Here is a 16,609-nt window from a genome sequence, read left to right as displayed (position 1 = left end):
CATTTATCGGCCGATACCGATATGGTGGCCGATATATCGTGCATCCCTAAAAAAAGGTATATGTTGATGAATGTTATGAAGAACATGTCTAGGTCATATTTCACCTCAAAAACATATTTTCTTTATTTTAAATGCTAATTAAGCACATTTGCCCAAATTATTCTTACAGTGCTTAATTAATGTGCCGAATTGTCATCCAAAAAAAAGGTTCATTAATTGTCCTAAAATATGCTTGATTTGATGCAAATTATAATTTCTAATTTTTAATTTCATTTAATTCATGGTTTAAATGTGACGATAATTTGCTGCATTCTTAGTGTAAAACAATGATTTAGCAAGCAAAAAGTTTAACCAGTGATGGCATTGCAAATGCAGCTGTTTGCTTCACATTTAATCCTTTTCCATGCTAATAAAGTGGCTTGAACGAATTAGAATCACTCCCTCCAAATAACACTGTATTACTCATCGGGGTGAATCCTTCTTGTTCATCTGCACATATTTCAATGGTAATTGTAGTCCAATAATTCATTTACACAGAGGGCCGTTATCAGGAGTGAACGCCAACGAAACGAGACATTTAACCCAAAACGAGCTTTTGCAGTTTTCCGACCCATCCACAAAAACAAGGCTCTATGGGTGTAATGAAGCGGAAAAGATGTGAATAAATCTCCCTATCACTGGCTGTGAACGGTGAACATGGCTTCAATAGACTCACTCCAGAGAGATCATCATCTCTTTCAAATGAATACCCATAGAACAGTTTCCTGACCCATTCAAACACTGCGATTGGACCAAAAGGACAATTTCCTGTTTGTATGGAATCCGTTTCCGCCACTGAATAAAACATAAAAATGTAATTGTAACTTTTTTATCTCACAGTTCTGACTCGCGATTAAGACTTTTTCTTTGAATTGTGTGGTATGAACTGAGTTAAGACAGAACTGAGGCAAATAAACTTGCAATTGTGAAGTCAGATATACAAGATGTAAACTCACGATTGCGAGAAAAATGTAGAATTATGAGATTTAAGTCACGATTACCTTTTTATTATTTCTTTCTCGCAATTCTGACTTTTTTCCCTCAGAATTGTTAGATATAAACTTGCAATTGTGAGTTATAAATATTATAGTATTTTCTTACAATTGCGAGTTTCCTTATAACTCGCAATTGCGTGTTAAAGTCAGAATTGCGAGATATAACCTCACAATTCTGACTTTTCTGACAATTGACAGAAAACTTTTTTCTCGCAATTGAGTTTACATCTCACAATTCTGACTTGCAAACTCTCAATTGCGAGAAACAGTTTGGCGAGATAGTCACGATGACCTTTTTAAAGATTATTTAAAGAATTTTTTTCTAAGAATCGTTCGATAAACTTTCACGTTAAAAAGTTCAGTTCTGAGAAAAAAAAGACAATTGAAATATTGTTTTCTTACAATTGCGAGTTTCTTGAAGTCAGAAAAAAGTCAGAATTGCGAGATAAAAGTCACAATTACCTTTTTAATTTTGATTCAGTGGTGTTTGGGAGGCTCATCAATATTGCATGATATTCACTGGCTGCAATATGATAAAACGCATGATCTGAGATCAGAATCTGTCTGTTAGGATTCTGATGGACGAGCGACTGGATGGATGTCATGTGTTTTCCACAGCATCTCGTCCTGTTCTCCAGAAAGTCAACGGGTTGCTTCCACCTTGTCGAGGTCCACTTCAGCCCGTCGAGTCGCTTTTTAAAGAAAGGGGAAACTCTCAGTATCTTCTGTGCTTCATGTCCTGACAGTTTCTTCAAAGCTCTGTCAGCTAGAGAAGTCCGATTGAAATCCCGCATCCCATCAGGAGGTTTGTTCTCTTCGCCTGTCAAACGATAACACAACAGACTGGGAACAGGCAAGAAAGAGGCGTCCTGAAAACAAGCAAATAAAAAAAGAGAGTTCCTGGAGACGGTGGTGTCTCATTGTGAGGATTGGCTGTGGCTCTTCTTCTCGGCGTTCTTGAAGACCTGCTCGTAGGAGGGAGGCGGGTGGCTGCAGTAGGAGGGCGGTGGAGGGTACGAGCTCAGCATGTGTGCTGGAGCCGGCTGACCTGGGTAGGCAGGGGTCAGGGTCGTCGTCATGGCGCCGCAGGGGTCACCGTAGCCTTGCATGCCCGGTTGCTGAGAGACTGTTGGAGAAAGATTGAATGAAATCATGGGTGCTTCTCAATTCTTATTTGTGCATCCTCGCTTTCTTTCCTCGCGTCTTAGCTCCACCCCTTCAGGAAGCGAGGGAAGGACGCAAGGAAACGACTCGAGGATAGAGGAACTGAATCAAGTGAAATTATATATCCTCGCTCACTCCCTTTCAAAGCGGCATCAGCTGCGCTAAAGGGATCTGCCCTTATGTTGTTAAAGTTTGTTATTTAAGACATTCATAATACATATTAATAAAGAAAGATGCCCTGTTTGAAATATATGACATGCATGGTTTATTTAAACTGCAAAGGTAAAATATGATGCGACTTGGCAAAGCTGCCATCCTACTGTGAGACACTTAAAAAAAATTCTAATAGTTTTTTTCTACACCACAGCAGCATTTAAACCAATCAAAGTGGAAAAGTATAATTTATAATTTGATAAATTACAAAAACAATGTATAATTTACATAAAACATTCTATATTTTTTTTATATTTTAATAAATTTAATACACAAAGATTATATATATGTTTATGTATTTTAATACATTTATTAAAACACACATACACACTCACACACCCCTGTGTGTTTTTTATAGTTTGTTGTTTAACAGTCACTTTTTTCCCCAAAAACTTGGACTCTCTCTGCTCCTGTACGGAATGAGCTTCCACCCAGCGCTATTTCAGTGTTAATGATACTATTATAGCTGTTATTTTTATATTTAGTTTTTGTTTTAATGTTAAAGTTTCAGTAATGTAGTTGTTTTTGTAATTTTTAGTATTTTTTTACATGTGTATGTAGTTTTATTAATTTCTGTTTCAGTTTTAGCTGTAATTGTTTTAGCACGAGTTAGCTCTGCTTTAGCTTGTTTACTAAAGCCTGGCATGTATACGGTGAATATTGTTGGCTCTGACAAATTGCTTGCGAGGTTCCTCATCTGTAAGTTGCTTTGGTTAAAGGGTTAGTTCACCCAAAAATGAAAATTAGCCCATAAATTACTCACCCTCAAAGCATCCTAGGTGTATATGACTTTCTTCTTTCAGACGAATCCAGTCGGAGTTATATAAAAAATTGTCTTTGATCTTTCAAGCTGTTTCATGGCACTCAGCAGGTGTTGCATGCATCAGTCCAAAAGAAGTGAAATAAAAAGCGCCCATCCATAAAAAAAAGTGTCTCACACTTTAATGTAGCTTGTGCCATCAGTTGTACACAGAAGCAGCTCCGGGCGGATGACGTATGAGGTCAGCGCTGCGCATGCGCCGTGAGTCTCGTGAAAACCAACGTTAGTTAACCGGAGCAAAGGAAGCAAAGTTTCCTTACTTTAGCAAAGGAACACCAGTCTCCTCTTGGCTTATATCCAAATCCTCCGACATTCTTCTTTACAAATCCTTGTTTTGTACTTTTAATAAGTGACCGTTGTTTTGTTTTGATCTCTCCGCTGACCTCATTCGTCATCCGCCCGGAGCTGCTTCTGTGTACAACAGTGAGCGCAAGCTACATTACAGTAAACTACATTAAAGTGATTATTACGTTTTGAATATGGATATTTTTCTTAGTAAAACGCATCGATTCGCTACAGGAGGCCTTTGTTCACCCCCCGGAGCCATGAGAGACACTTTTTTTTATGGATGGGCGCTTTTTACTTAACTTCTTTTGGACTGATGCATGCAACACCCGCTGAGTGCCATTAAACAGCTTGAAAGATCAAAGACAATTTTTTATATAACTCCGACTGGATTCATCTGAAAGAAAGACAGTCATATGACTAGGATGACTTGAGGGTGAGTAATTTATGGGCTAATTTTCATTTTTGGGTGAACTAACCCTTAAAAGCATGCAACTTACAGATGAGGAACCTCGCAAGCAATTTGTCAGAGCCAACAATATTCACCGTATACATGCCAGGCTTTAGTAAACAAGCTAAAGCAGAGCTAACTCGTGCTAAAACAATTACAGCTAAAACTGAAACAGAAATTAATAAAACTACATACACATGTAAAAAAATACTAAAAATTACAAAAACAACTACATTACTGAAACTTTAACATTAAAACAAAAACTAAATATAAAAATAACAGCTATAATAGTATCATTAACACTGAAATAGCGCTGGGTGGAAGCTCATTCCGTACAGGAGCAGAGAGAGTCCAAGTTTTTGGGGAAAAAAGTGACTGTTAAACAACAAACTATAAAAAACACACAGGGGTGTGTGTGAGTGTGTGTGTGTGTTTTAATAAATGTATTAAAATACATAAACATATATATAATCTTTGTGTATTAAATTTATTAAAATATAAAAAAAATATAGAATGTTTTATGTAAATTATACATTGTTTTTGTAATTTATCAAATTATAAATTATACTTTTCCACTTTGATTGGTTTAAATGCTGCTGTGGTGTAGAAAAAAACTATTAGAATTTTTTTTAAGTGTCTCACAGTAGGATGGCAGCTTTGCCAAGTCGCATCATATTTTACCTTTGCAGTTTAAATAAACCATGCATGTCATATATTTCAAACAGGGCATCTTTCTTTATTAATATGTATTATGAATGTCTTAAATAACAAACTTTAACAACATAAGGGCAGATCCCTTTAGCGCAGCTGATGCCGCTTTGAAAGGGAGTGAGCGAGGATATATAATTTCACTTGATTCAGTTCCTCTATCCTCGAGTCGTTTCCTTGCGTCCTTCCCTCGCTTCCTGAAGGGGTGGAGCTAAGACGCGAGGAAAGAAAGCGAGGATGCACAAATAAGAATTGAGAAGCACCCATGATTTCATTCAATCTTTCTCCAACAGTCTCTCAGCAACCGGGCATGCAAGGCTACGGTGACCCCTGCGGCGCCATGACGACGACCCTGACCCCTGCCTACCCGGGTCAGCCGGCTCCAGCACACATGCTGAGCTCGTACCCTCCACCGCCCTCCTACTGCAGCCACCCGCCTCCCTCCTACGAGCAGGTCTTCAAGAACGCCGAGAAGAAGAGCCACAGCCAATCCTCACAATGAGACACCACCGTCTCCAGGAACTCTCTTTTTTTATTTGCTTGTTTTCAGGACGCCTCTTTCTTGCCTGTTCCCAGTCTGTTGTGTTATCGTTTGACAGGCGAAGAGAACAAACCTCCTGATGGGATGCGGGATTTCAATCGGACTTCTCTAGCTGACAGAGCTTTGAAGAAACTGTCAGGACATGAAGCACAGAAGATACTGAGAGTTTCCCCTTTCTTTAAAAAGCGACTCGACGGGCTGAAGTGGACCTCGACAAGGTGGAAGCAACCCGTTGACTTTCTGGAGAACAGGACGAGATGCTGTGGAAAACACATGACATCCATCCAGTCGCTCGTCCATCAGAATCCTAACAGACAGCGATTCTGATCTCAGATCATGCGTTTTATCATATTGCAGCCAGTGAATATCATGCAATATTGATGAGCCTCCCAAACACCACTGAATCAAAATTAAACTACATTAAAGTGATTATTACGTTTTGAATATGGATATTTTTCTTAGTAAAACGCATCGATTCGCTACAGGAGGCCTTTGTTCACCCCCCGGAGCCATGAGAGACACTTTTTTTTATGGATGGGCGCTTTTTACTTAACTTCTTTTGGACTGATGCATGCAACACCCGCTGAGTGCCATTAAACAGCTTGAAAGATCAAAGACAATTTTTTATATAACTCCGACTGGATTCATCTGAAAGAAAGACAGTCATATGACTAGGATGACTTGAGGGTGAGTAATTTATGGGCTAATTTTCATTTTTGGGTGAACTAACCCTTAAAAGCATCTGCTAAATTACATATAAATATATTTGAAATTTCTTTAATATACACTACTATTCAAAAGTTTGGAGTTGGTAATATTTTTTATATATTTAATATTTTCTGAAAAGAGTCTTTAGTCATTTATTTGATCTAAAATACAGTAATATGAAATATTTTTATTGTAGAGTTTTTTTTTTTTACTCCAGCGACGCAGCATGTGTGTTCTATTTTCACAGTCGAGTTGTTATTATATGCTTTTAAATCTTATTATTGTGCTGGTCTGATATGGATGAGCTGAAGGGAGTGTAGAACAGAGGAGAGACCAGCAGATCTGACATCAGTGTTTAACCAGATAATAATGCTGTTTATTGATATCAGATTTACAGGAACCTTTTTACAGCTTTACAGCGCTATCATTCAGATGAACTGCAGGAAACGAGATCTCTAGCCGTTCTGGGCACTTTGATTCAGTCTCTTATTGATGCCAGTTAGGTTTAGTTTTCTTCTTAAAATAGAGCACAGGTCAAGCACTTTGTTTTTCAGCTTCTCTATCTACTGTAAGATAAACGAGAGAGAGCTTTTCATTTTTCATGTTAATCTGTCCTCTAAACAAAACTCTTTAAGAAATAAAAACCAGGGAATTGCAGTCTTATTCAGATTCTCAATTTAATTTTCCGCTCGAGCAGCAACTGTAACGAGTCGCTTCATTTTCCCGCAGTTTTAGGAGCCAAACTAACGTGACCTATTTTTCACGTTTTAGTGGTTGGAAAAATAGTTTCACTATGAATATTGCCAGTTGTACACAGCAATGTTTTTAAGCTTTATATGTAATCGGTGCTACTCTTTGCCTTCAATAAGCTGCAGGGTTGTGTTTTTATGAAAACTGATGTCAGCTGTATGTACATTATTTGACATCTGCTGCATGCTGTCTGATCATTTCGACTCGTTCTTCATGCAAACGTGAATGTGAATTATACATTTATAATAAAAGCCTAGCAGGAAAGTGTGCAGCAATGCAAATAAATGTTGAAATGTGCAACTATTCCATTGTTTTGAAATTATGACCATGCTATTAATGCATGAAACTAGTGTGACAGAATCATTTATCAGCACTCTATTATCACAGCTTTCAACTCGAGTATTAACCAGCTCAAGCCTGGTTATTTCACTTGCTCTCCATGCAAGGAAGAGACCGGAACATGTGATATGACATTAAAGCGCCATTAACACTGAGCTGACCAAAACCAGACCAAATCCACACAACATCACAGCCCAAGTACCAAATATGAGTCTGGTATTTCTGCTTTTGACCCCGTGGCGTTGGTCTCCTCCGTGCATTACTGTAAGCTGGTTTAGCAAACTGAGGGATGAGCTGAAATGACTATCTGATAACATGCACAGACGCAGCACAACCCTGAATATTCCTTTAAAGATCCACATTACAGCCTTATTTTGCTGCCAACCGAAGCAACACTTGCTATGATGGAGTGTGACGAATGCATCGGACGCATGGAAACATCGAGCAGCTAATAATGCACCACATTACATAATAGGTTTCCGGAAACAGTGTTTACTCCGTCTATTGAGAACAGCAGAGCGCTGTTGGCGATGGATCTGCTCACATACCAGAATGGCTCATTTAGCAGTTTTCTGCTGGTTTGGCACAGAGATGGGAAATAAATCAAGTCTGTGGTGAAGTGCCAACCTTGGCTCCGAGCGAGAGCCGAATAATAATAACTGCCTGTTACCGAGCCTAATAGTGAGGAAGAATTCGCTCTGTGTTTCCAAGCCAGCTAAACTGTGAGATGTTTTATAGCAGCAGCACAATCATAATCAGGAAGAGCTGTGTCCTGTCACCGTTTCCCAAAACAACAACCTGAGCTCACCAGAGTCTCGTCTCCAACACTCCACATGTGCAGCGATTAGACTTAATGACTCAGAAACACTCACAGAGGCTCAAAATACACCACAGTCAGCTTTCTAGCTTACATTACCATTCAAAAGTTGGGTCAGTGAGTTTCTTTTCTTTTTAAGAATTTTATACTTTTATTCATCAAGTGTGCATTAAAGTGATCAAAAGACATTTATAATGTTACAAAATATTTCTGTTTCAAATAAATGCTGTTCTTCTGAACTTTCTGTTCATCTGTGAATCCTGAAAAATAAAATGCATCACAGTTTCCACAGAAATATTGTGCAGCACGACTGTGTTCAACATTGATAATAATCAGAAATGTTTCTCGAGCAGCAGATCAGCATATTATACTGATTTCTGAAGATCATGTGACACTGAAGACTGGAGGAATGATGCTGAAAATACAGCTGCGCATCACAGAAATACATTACAGTTTAACAGAGATTCACATAGAACACAGTTATTTTTATTGTATTTTTGATCAAATAAATGCAGCCTTGGTGAGCAGAAGAGACTTCTTATCAACCCCAAGCTTCTGAACAGTAATGTGTATAAAAATAGTATTTTCAAGGAAGGTTGTTGCTTAACGTCGCTGTCTAGCCTACGAAGTCAATATCTACCTTATTCACTTCCTTAACAGAAGTTCCTGCTCTTATTGTGTATGACTGATCAGTTCACGTTTAAAGAAAGAAAGAAATGTAGTCTTTCATCTGTAACGTAAGAAGCTGCTTCTCCTCAGAAATGACTTTCTATTTCTCCTGCTCAAGTTTAACAAGCGTCTGCCTGCTGTTTCGAGACGGAAATCGATCGCAAACTCTAGAATCTAACACCCACTTTCCACAATGCAACCCTTTCCTATTGGACATAATGAAGTGCCACACTACTTTATTGATTTATTATTAAGATGTCACATTATGGCAGTGAAATGAGCTGCGATGCTATCTGAAGCAGTGGTTCAGTGAGGACAGGAGTATGTCCTGATACAGTTTCATCTCGCTTTCCTGAATGTCCTATAAATAAAGGCACAAGATCCGCCGAAAATGCAATCCCAGTCTAGGTAGGATTTCAGTACAAGATGCAAAGTGAGTTTTTTCCCCCCTGAATTTATTATTTTATAATGTGTAATGTTTTGCCATGATTTATTCCACACTATGAAGAGCATATTGCTAGCGCTGATGTTCACACAGAATGAAAAACACCATACATTTTGATTTGACTTTTTGAGTTGATCCCTATTTTGACTAAGAAATATTTATCATTTTTCTTATTTTATATTATTTATGAACATATAGGATTAAGACAAGTTTGTATAACGTTTCATATTTCATGCATCTTTTCTGCAAACATATTTAACAAGTCATTTGATCTCTTCATGTGAGCTGCACTCGGGACAGAACTTTCTTTAACCAGATTGTTTTGTACGTTTTTAATAAGGAGAATGTTACTTGAATCATGTTGTATTTACATTAAGCTGACTACTTCGTTTTAATAAATCAAAATTGTTATCTTGAATCAGTCAAATCTTCTGGAAACAAATGATTTTTTGCCACATTGAGTGGAGTTTCTGTGCCTGTGGATTTCTGGATCAGGCCTGCAGCTTCAGTGATGTCTGTGTCCAGATCTCCGTGCGAGTGAGCGCTCACCTGGCGAGCTGACCGGTTGTCTGGTGAAGGACACGTTGAATGCGGGCTCCTCGCTGAGCGCAGACAGATACATCCTCCGGCGAATGAAGAAGCCTGCGCCGCAGCAGAACAGCACACCCATCATCAGCAGCAGCCTGCGAGACACACAGCACGTCTGGGATGATCAGATTAGGGCTGCACGATATTGGAAAAAACTCACATTGCGATATTTTATTTTTCTGCTATATGAAAAGAAAAATCACCACATGACTTGAATAGTTTATTTGGAAAAACAATTATGATTGGGGTGATTTTGTAGACGATTAAATCAGCATAGGAAATAAACTAATTACAAGCACAGATAAATATAACAGAACAAAGACACAAAGGAAATAAGCAGTGCTTTATATTTTTCAGGTACGTCTAACAGTATTCAGGTACAGAAATTGAATAATCAAATGTAAAATAACACTGCATAGTCTTCACTAATCTGTCTAAATCTAATAAATCTGTGTTAAAGCTACAAAAGTGATTTTTCTTTGTTTTGTTTGATTTAACATTCATAACACAGAAAGCCTCAGGAACATTAAACTGCTGTGAACCAATATACTGTTACACATCCATTTTCTTTCTCAATTGTCTCCCTTCACCTAAGCCATAAGCATCTGTGTTTACAAGGATACTTGCAGAGCACAGTATGTCAGGCACAAATAGACACAGAAGTGAACAGAGATCAGTGTTCACGTGCATCTGTGTGGCTCTCACCGTGTCTACACCGGACGCGAGCGGCGCGACAAAATACAGTGAACCCATTATAATCAGTGATGCTGTCTACACTGGATGCGGCACGACACGACAAATCCCCGACAGTAAACTGATGCCTCGTTCTCTTCATGACGTACTGACACAAAGTTCAAATGATATGCAACGGTCGCTTTGTCGTGTTCAGTGTAGTCAGACTTTGGGGCCGTTCACATGTCGCGCTTAAAAATGCCAGCCGCGCTGCTTTCTCCTTCTTTCCAAAGCGCTCGGGAGATTGTGCTTTCGTGGCGTCTGCCGTTGCTTAAGCGACCGTGACCCATGCTCTCCTCGACGACACGGAAGTTTCAACAAAGTATAAATAGATTTCCAGCACTGAAAATCACTTGCAGTAGCTCTGCTATTAAATTTATTTAAATGGGTATCTCTGTACAGCGGTCGCGTCCGGTGTAGACACCGAGTCTGTGTGTGAGCAAAGAAAACGATCAGTATAAATATAACGATCAGTAGCCTATCCTAAACATCACACATCCTGCGGTGTGACTATCGCGGAGGCGCACATCACGATATCGATGCTGAAACGATATATCGTGCAGCCCTAGATCAGATAGATGACATATGGCACATATTAACTCTGAACTATTCTACTGAAGCGCTAAATAAAAAGTCCCGTTTTAGCGTCCGCATCAAATTAAACTTACAGAAGTGATTTATATACATAGAAAGCATATTAAATGTTACTACTTTAATGCTTCAAGTAACTTTTGTGAAAATAAAAGGTCAAAATATGGGTGAAATATTGCAGAGTATCAGATATATTTAAGTAAAATGAAACAATATACTTATTCTGACCTGTACTTTTTTTTATTTTATGATATTTTAAATTATTAAAAACGTCTTGATGACAAATGGGTAAAACCTAGTGGTTTAATAAAGATTTATAATGACGATGAATTCATATTTTGGTGCTGCACTGTGATCCTTCTGGTTCTAAATATGCCTGACAAGATGTTTTGGGTAAATTAACTATTGTTACACTGAATGACATTTTTGTGAGTGTCTTCTGAAAATCATGGTAAAAATGTCTGATAGTCATTAGTTTTTGTTCAGAAAAAACAAGACTAAACAGGACACGTTCTAATGTATGGAGGGAAGAAACTACATTTTAAAGCTGTATTAAACCTTTATTGTTCTGATGCTTGAAAACTGCTTTTCATCTTTGACCCAGCGATTACTGGAGCCAGTTTTACAAGACAATACTAGTTTGGTTTTTCAACTTCGGAATTTCACGTTTAAGTCAATGTTACTTGCTGTTTCTTTGTAATTATCTGTGAAATTCATTCAAATAAAACACAAGCTAAAAATGTAGAAAAGCAGTTCTTACCAGAAATACCAGAGTCTCTGGATGGAAAGCGCTCGGACGCAGCAGCGAGTCCCACAACAGTCCTCGTACGAGCGACATCTGCGGAGAAACCGTGAGTAAGAGGTCAAAACAGCTCACTTCATTTACATTTACAACCAAACGTGTGCACGGATCCGGGGCCCTTCACCGAGAGCCCATACCATCTCGCTTACGCAAAACACCAACAATGATGAATGAAGCCGTTCACAGCAGCTGCAGTACATTTGGTGCAACTATAAAGAGTTCAGAAACCTGCAGCGATCGGAGTCCCCCCCCAAAAAAATCAACATTTTTGAGATTAGAGTTGATCTCTCTAGTGCTGTCTGGTATGAAATCATCATTTAAATCGATGTGCATCGCACAGGTTGGCACAGCTTGGAAAAAGGGTGTTGTGCTTTCAGTGTTCTTCACAGAAAAAGTGCTGTCAGTGTGTCAGTGTGCCGCGAGAGAGGAACAGCATTCAGTCGCTCCACACTGACTACACTTGTGCCATATTGTGAAATGAGCCGAGCGGTGAGAGAAACCGACGAGCCCCACCAGAACGACTGCGATGCATTAGCATACTTTATGAGCCATTAATGAGGAACCAGCGGCAGGGGAACATGATTATTTCCATCAGAGCAGCTAACAGCAGCATGACTGAATGAGAACATCATCAACAATACATACACAAGCAGAAATACACCAGTGTTTATCAGCCAGGTTTTTTTTTTTTTAAAGAAATCATTACTTTTTTGTATCAAGGATGCATTAAACTGATGAAAAGTGACAGTAAAAACATGTACAATGTGACAAAAGATTTCTATTTCAAATAAATGCTGTTCTTCTGAACTTTCTGTTCATCTGTGAATCCTGAAAAATAAAATGCATCACAGTTTCCACAGAAATATTGTGCAGCACGACTGTGTTCAACATTGATAGGGGTTTCATTAATGTTAATTTAAAAATAAATTATTAATTTTTTTTTTTTTTTAAATGCAGTCTTACGGTGTAACCATCAAGCAACAAATTAGTCTTCAATATAAACTAACGGTTAGTTCAGGTTATAAAATGGAATGGTAAAATGCCTTTTTAGATGCCTTTTTAGATTACCATGCCTTTTTAGAACCTGAAAAATATGACTTAAGGTTGTAAAATAAATAAATAAAATAATTAGCTGTCATAAACGTATCAAATTTAAAAGAAAAGCATGTGCTAAATGTATTATTTATTTATTTGCTTTGAATTTATTTAATTTGATCTATTTATTTATTTTTACGTTGCTGCATGTCGGGTGCACCACATACATTAATATTGGGGAACAATTTTTTTTTTTAATTTTCAAATATCACATTTTAAATATTAATGGTCCTGTTCAAAAATTATATTGTATAAGGATTTATATATATATATACACTGTATATATTTATTTATTTGAAGTATATTTTCTTTTATTGATTTAGCTGTTTTATTACCCTTAATGAAATGGACAGTGCAGAAATAAAATAGTTGTACAGCGCAAGCATGTTTAAACAGAAGCAAATAAAGTCAAAGCCTCAGCAGGGTTTGCACTGAAAGCATCAATTTAATATAAATCTAATTTCTCAAGATAGTCTTGAACAATGAATTCTCTCAGGGCCTACAGGAACAGAATAGGCTGTGATTCACATACATGACAGGACAATCTCAGCGTGCATCAGCGCTTTCCCACAGTTTCCCAAGTTTATTAAGTAATGTCATTAACAGTCTTGTGAACGCAGTCCCGTGTTTGATGTAGAGAATGACAATAAGCCTCTTCCCTATAGTTGCTTCACTGTGATCAGGGGCCGTATGTATAAAGCTGCTCAGAGTAAAAGTTTAGTCTCAAGTGTGTCAAATTTCACTCTTATTCCTAGACTTAAGAATAAGAGTGATTCATAAAGGTTCCTAAGTGTTAAAAGAGGTCTCAGCTCTTAAATTATTTAAGAGAGCATGGGAGAGGCTTGGAATTTTGATTTTGTTTCTAGGTTTTTGAAAAAAGTGTCTAAAGGGATGCGGAAGTCACTAAATCTAGGGACAAAATCACTAAATTGGCAACACTGGCACACGGACTACACCATACGTTATTTACATTTCAGTGGCCTCTTGTTTTTGCATGTGTTCATAATGTCTTTGTATGATAGCATGGCCAAAAATTATGACCGCATAATATGCCTTGTTTCATTGCATTATTATCACAAATAAAACAACTGACTAAGCAACTATGCAATATGATTACAAGATCTTGCACATCTTTTTAAATTAAGGATGAAAATAAGTCAAATTTCCTAGGCCGGACATCACTTTTGGCCACTACTATATGGCAGTTTATTAAACTTTCTACTTACGGCCAAACCATACTGCAAAACAACTTTAGTGAGGATTGTGTTGTTACTGGAGTTACTGGAGCCGTTGATGGAGCTCATGTTCACGTCAGTGCTCTAACTGTAAACCAGGAGACATACCATTAAACAAAGCATTACTAATAATTTGTGATAATTTTGCACAATGCAAAGCATTTAAAAATACATTTAAATTAACATATTTCAGTCTTACTGAAATGATTGTATTGTAGTTACATTAAATGATTGGTGTTGTGCTGCTGTGACTTCACGTGTGCAGGCTCACTATCGGCTGATTCAGAGGTCGAGGGTTGACATCTTTGTAGTCCTTAGTTCACAACACTTAAGTGTCGCCTCAGTCAACACTTCAGAATCAGTCTCAGACTTTACTGAAAGTTGCTTTTAGCGTCTTTATAAAAGTCTCCTACTCTTTGAAAAGTCCTACTTTTTATTAAGAATTTTTTGACACTTAAGTCAAAGCTTAAGACTATTCTTAAGAGCATTTCTGAGACGTTTTATACATAAAACCTGGTTCTTCTGCATCCAGCAGAGCTTGAAAGTTGATGCAGTGACAGGTCAACATGTTTCTCTCTGACTGCAGCTTCACGCTTCGGCGCTTTAACTGTGATGTTGATGGATGCCGTCTGCTTTGGTTTGATTAAGATGTTAAAAACACATTCATCCAAATGGAGAGACACAAGAATTTGAAAAACATCCGTAACTGAAGGTCCTAATTACCAGCACACTTTAAAAGTCGCTGCCCTTTGATTTAACGAGCGTAAGCGTCCGCATTGACTTTCTGATATTTACTGCAAGCCTTTGTTCAGTGAGGTGTAAAACGACTCTGAAGGAAGTCACGCCGCTTTAGAAATAATACATAAATATATACAGTTGTGATCAAAAGTTTACATGCACTTTGCAATATAATGTTAATTATTTGACTAAAATACGAGGGATCATACAAAATGCATGTTATTGTTTATTTAGTACTGACCTGAATAAGATATTTCACATAAAAGACGTTCACATATAGCCCACAAGAGAAAATAATAGTTGAATTTATAAAAACGACCCGTTCAAAAGTTTACATGCGCTTGATTCTTAACACTGTGTTGTTTCCTGAATGATCCACAGCTGTGTTTTTCTTTATTTGGTGATAGTTGTTCATGAGTCCCTTGTTTGTCCTGAACAGTTAAACTGCTGCTGTTCTTCAGAAAAACCCCCAGCTCCTGCAGATTCTTCAGTTTTCCAGCATCTTTTGCATATTTGAACCCTTTCCAGCAGTGACTGTATGATCTTGAGATCCATCTTTTCACTCCGAGGACAACTGAGGGACTCATACGCAACTATTACAGAAGCTTCAAACGCTCGCTGATGCTGCAGAAGGAGAAAACATGCATTAAGAGCCGAATTTGAAGATCAGGGTAAATTGAACTTAGTTTGTCTTCTGGGAAATATGTAACTATCTTCTGTAGCCTCTGAAGGGCAGCACTAAATGAAAAAAATATGATATTTAGGCAAAATAAGAAACATTTACACATCTTCATTCTGTTCAAAAGTTTTCACCCCCGGCTCTTAATGCATGGTGTTTCCTTCTGGAGCATCAGTGAGCGTCTGGAGACAGGGACAGAAAGCTGAATCATCAGAAATACCACAGTCTGCTCGCCACGATTAGCCTGTAAACATTACAGTTTGGGACGAAAGAAATTCACTGCCCTAAAAACAGCCCTGCTGCAAAGAAAGACCTACGGTTGAAGTTTAATAGGCTTAAGGAGAAACGTCTATAGAAATCAATAACACGGCAACGTAATCAAGGGATTACTTTATTTTATTTATAAGGATGAATTTCTTTCGTCTCAAACTGTAATGTTTACAGGCTAATCGTGGCGAGCAGACTGTGGTATTTCTGATGATTCAGCTTTCTGTCCCTGTCTCCATCCCTCCTGAAAGATTAAAAGCTTACAGGAAGCCTTCTCTGATCTGCTCTGGCTCGAGTCAAGCGTCGCAGGCGTGCTGTCAGCATCGGAGCAAGTGCTGCTGTTTACATTAGAGATGTGAGGGATCAGGAGCTTTATTGAGATCCGCTAGTGAGCGACGCCTCGTGTTACCATCACAGAGAGGCTCAAAATCACTTTCCAGCACATTCTCGTTCACCGTTCCCGGCTGGTGGAACGATCTTCCCACCGCTATCCGGAATGCTGAATCGCTGACAATGTTCAAGCGACAGCTGAAAACTCATCTCTTTAAACGCTACTTGACTTCATTATAATAAAAAAATTATCTCTCTTTACTTATTCCTTCTCTTTCTAGCTTGTACTCAGGGCTGGATTGGTAATCGGGCATACCGGGCAGTTTCCCAGTGGGCCGACGCACTTAAGGGGCCGACAGAATGTTTTTTTTTTGCCAAGGACCACTGCGAGCAGCCAGTGGCCCATTGGTTTGTCTCCTATATTGATAGCGTAAGCCATCCAATCACAATGCGCTATAGACGGAGCGATGAAGTACTTTGCTCCACCTATATAAAGATCGCTTCAGTCCAACTTCTTCAGGGCCTTTCACATCGGACGAGGAAAGCGCTGCGCTATGAAACCCATTAATTTCAATGGCTTGCGCCGCGCAAGGGCGGTTTGTTGGTGC

The 16,609-nt window shown here is 38.4% G+C and overlaps 1 protein-coding gene across 1 annotated transcript in view; it reads right to left on the bottom strand.

Moving 5' to 3' along the window:
- The window catches only part of LOC107561947 (VOPP1 WW domain binding protein), a gene marked incomplete at its 5' end in the record, with an annotated part of 34,847 nt that continues 18,238 nt past the window's right edge, over positions 1-16,609 (bottom strand). The window contains 4 exons of the mRNA XM_016246496.1: positions 1-834; positions 1,497-2,160; positions 9,494-9,627; positions 11,616-11,693. Coding sequence (XP_016101982.1) covers positions 1,952-2,160; positions 9,494-9,627; positions 11,616-11,693 — 421 coding nt within the window. The remainder of the gene's footprint in view (positions 835-1,496; positions 2,161-9,493; positions 9,628-11,615; positions 11,694-16,609) is intronic.

This window comes from Sinocyclocheilus grahami, unplaced genomic scaffold, assembly GCF_001515645.1.
Source record: "Sinocyclocheilus grahami isolate Dianchi unplaced genomic scaffold, SAMN03320097.WGS_v1.1 scaffold800.1, whole genome shotgun sequence".
Taxonomy (NCBI): domain Eukaryota; kingdom Metazoa; phylum Chordata; class Actinopteri; order Cypriniformes; family Cyprinidae; genus Sinocyclocheilus; species Sinocyclocheilus grahami.
This window is presented reverse-complemented; position numbering and strand designations above follow the sequence as displayed.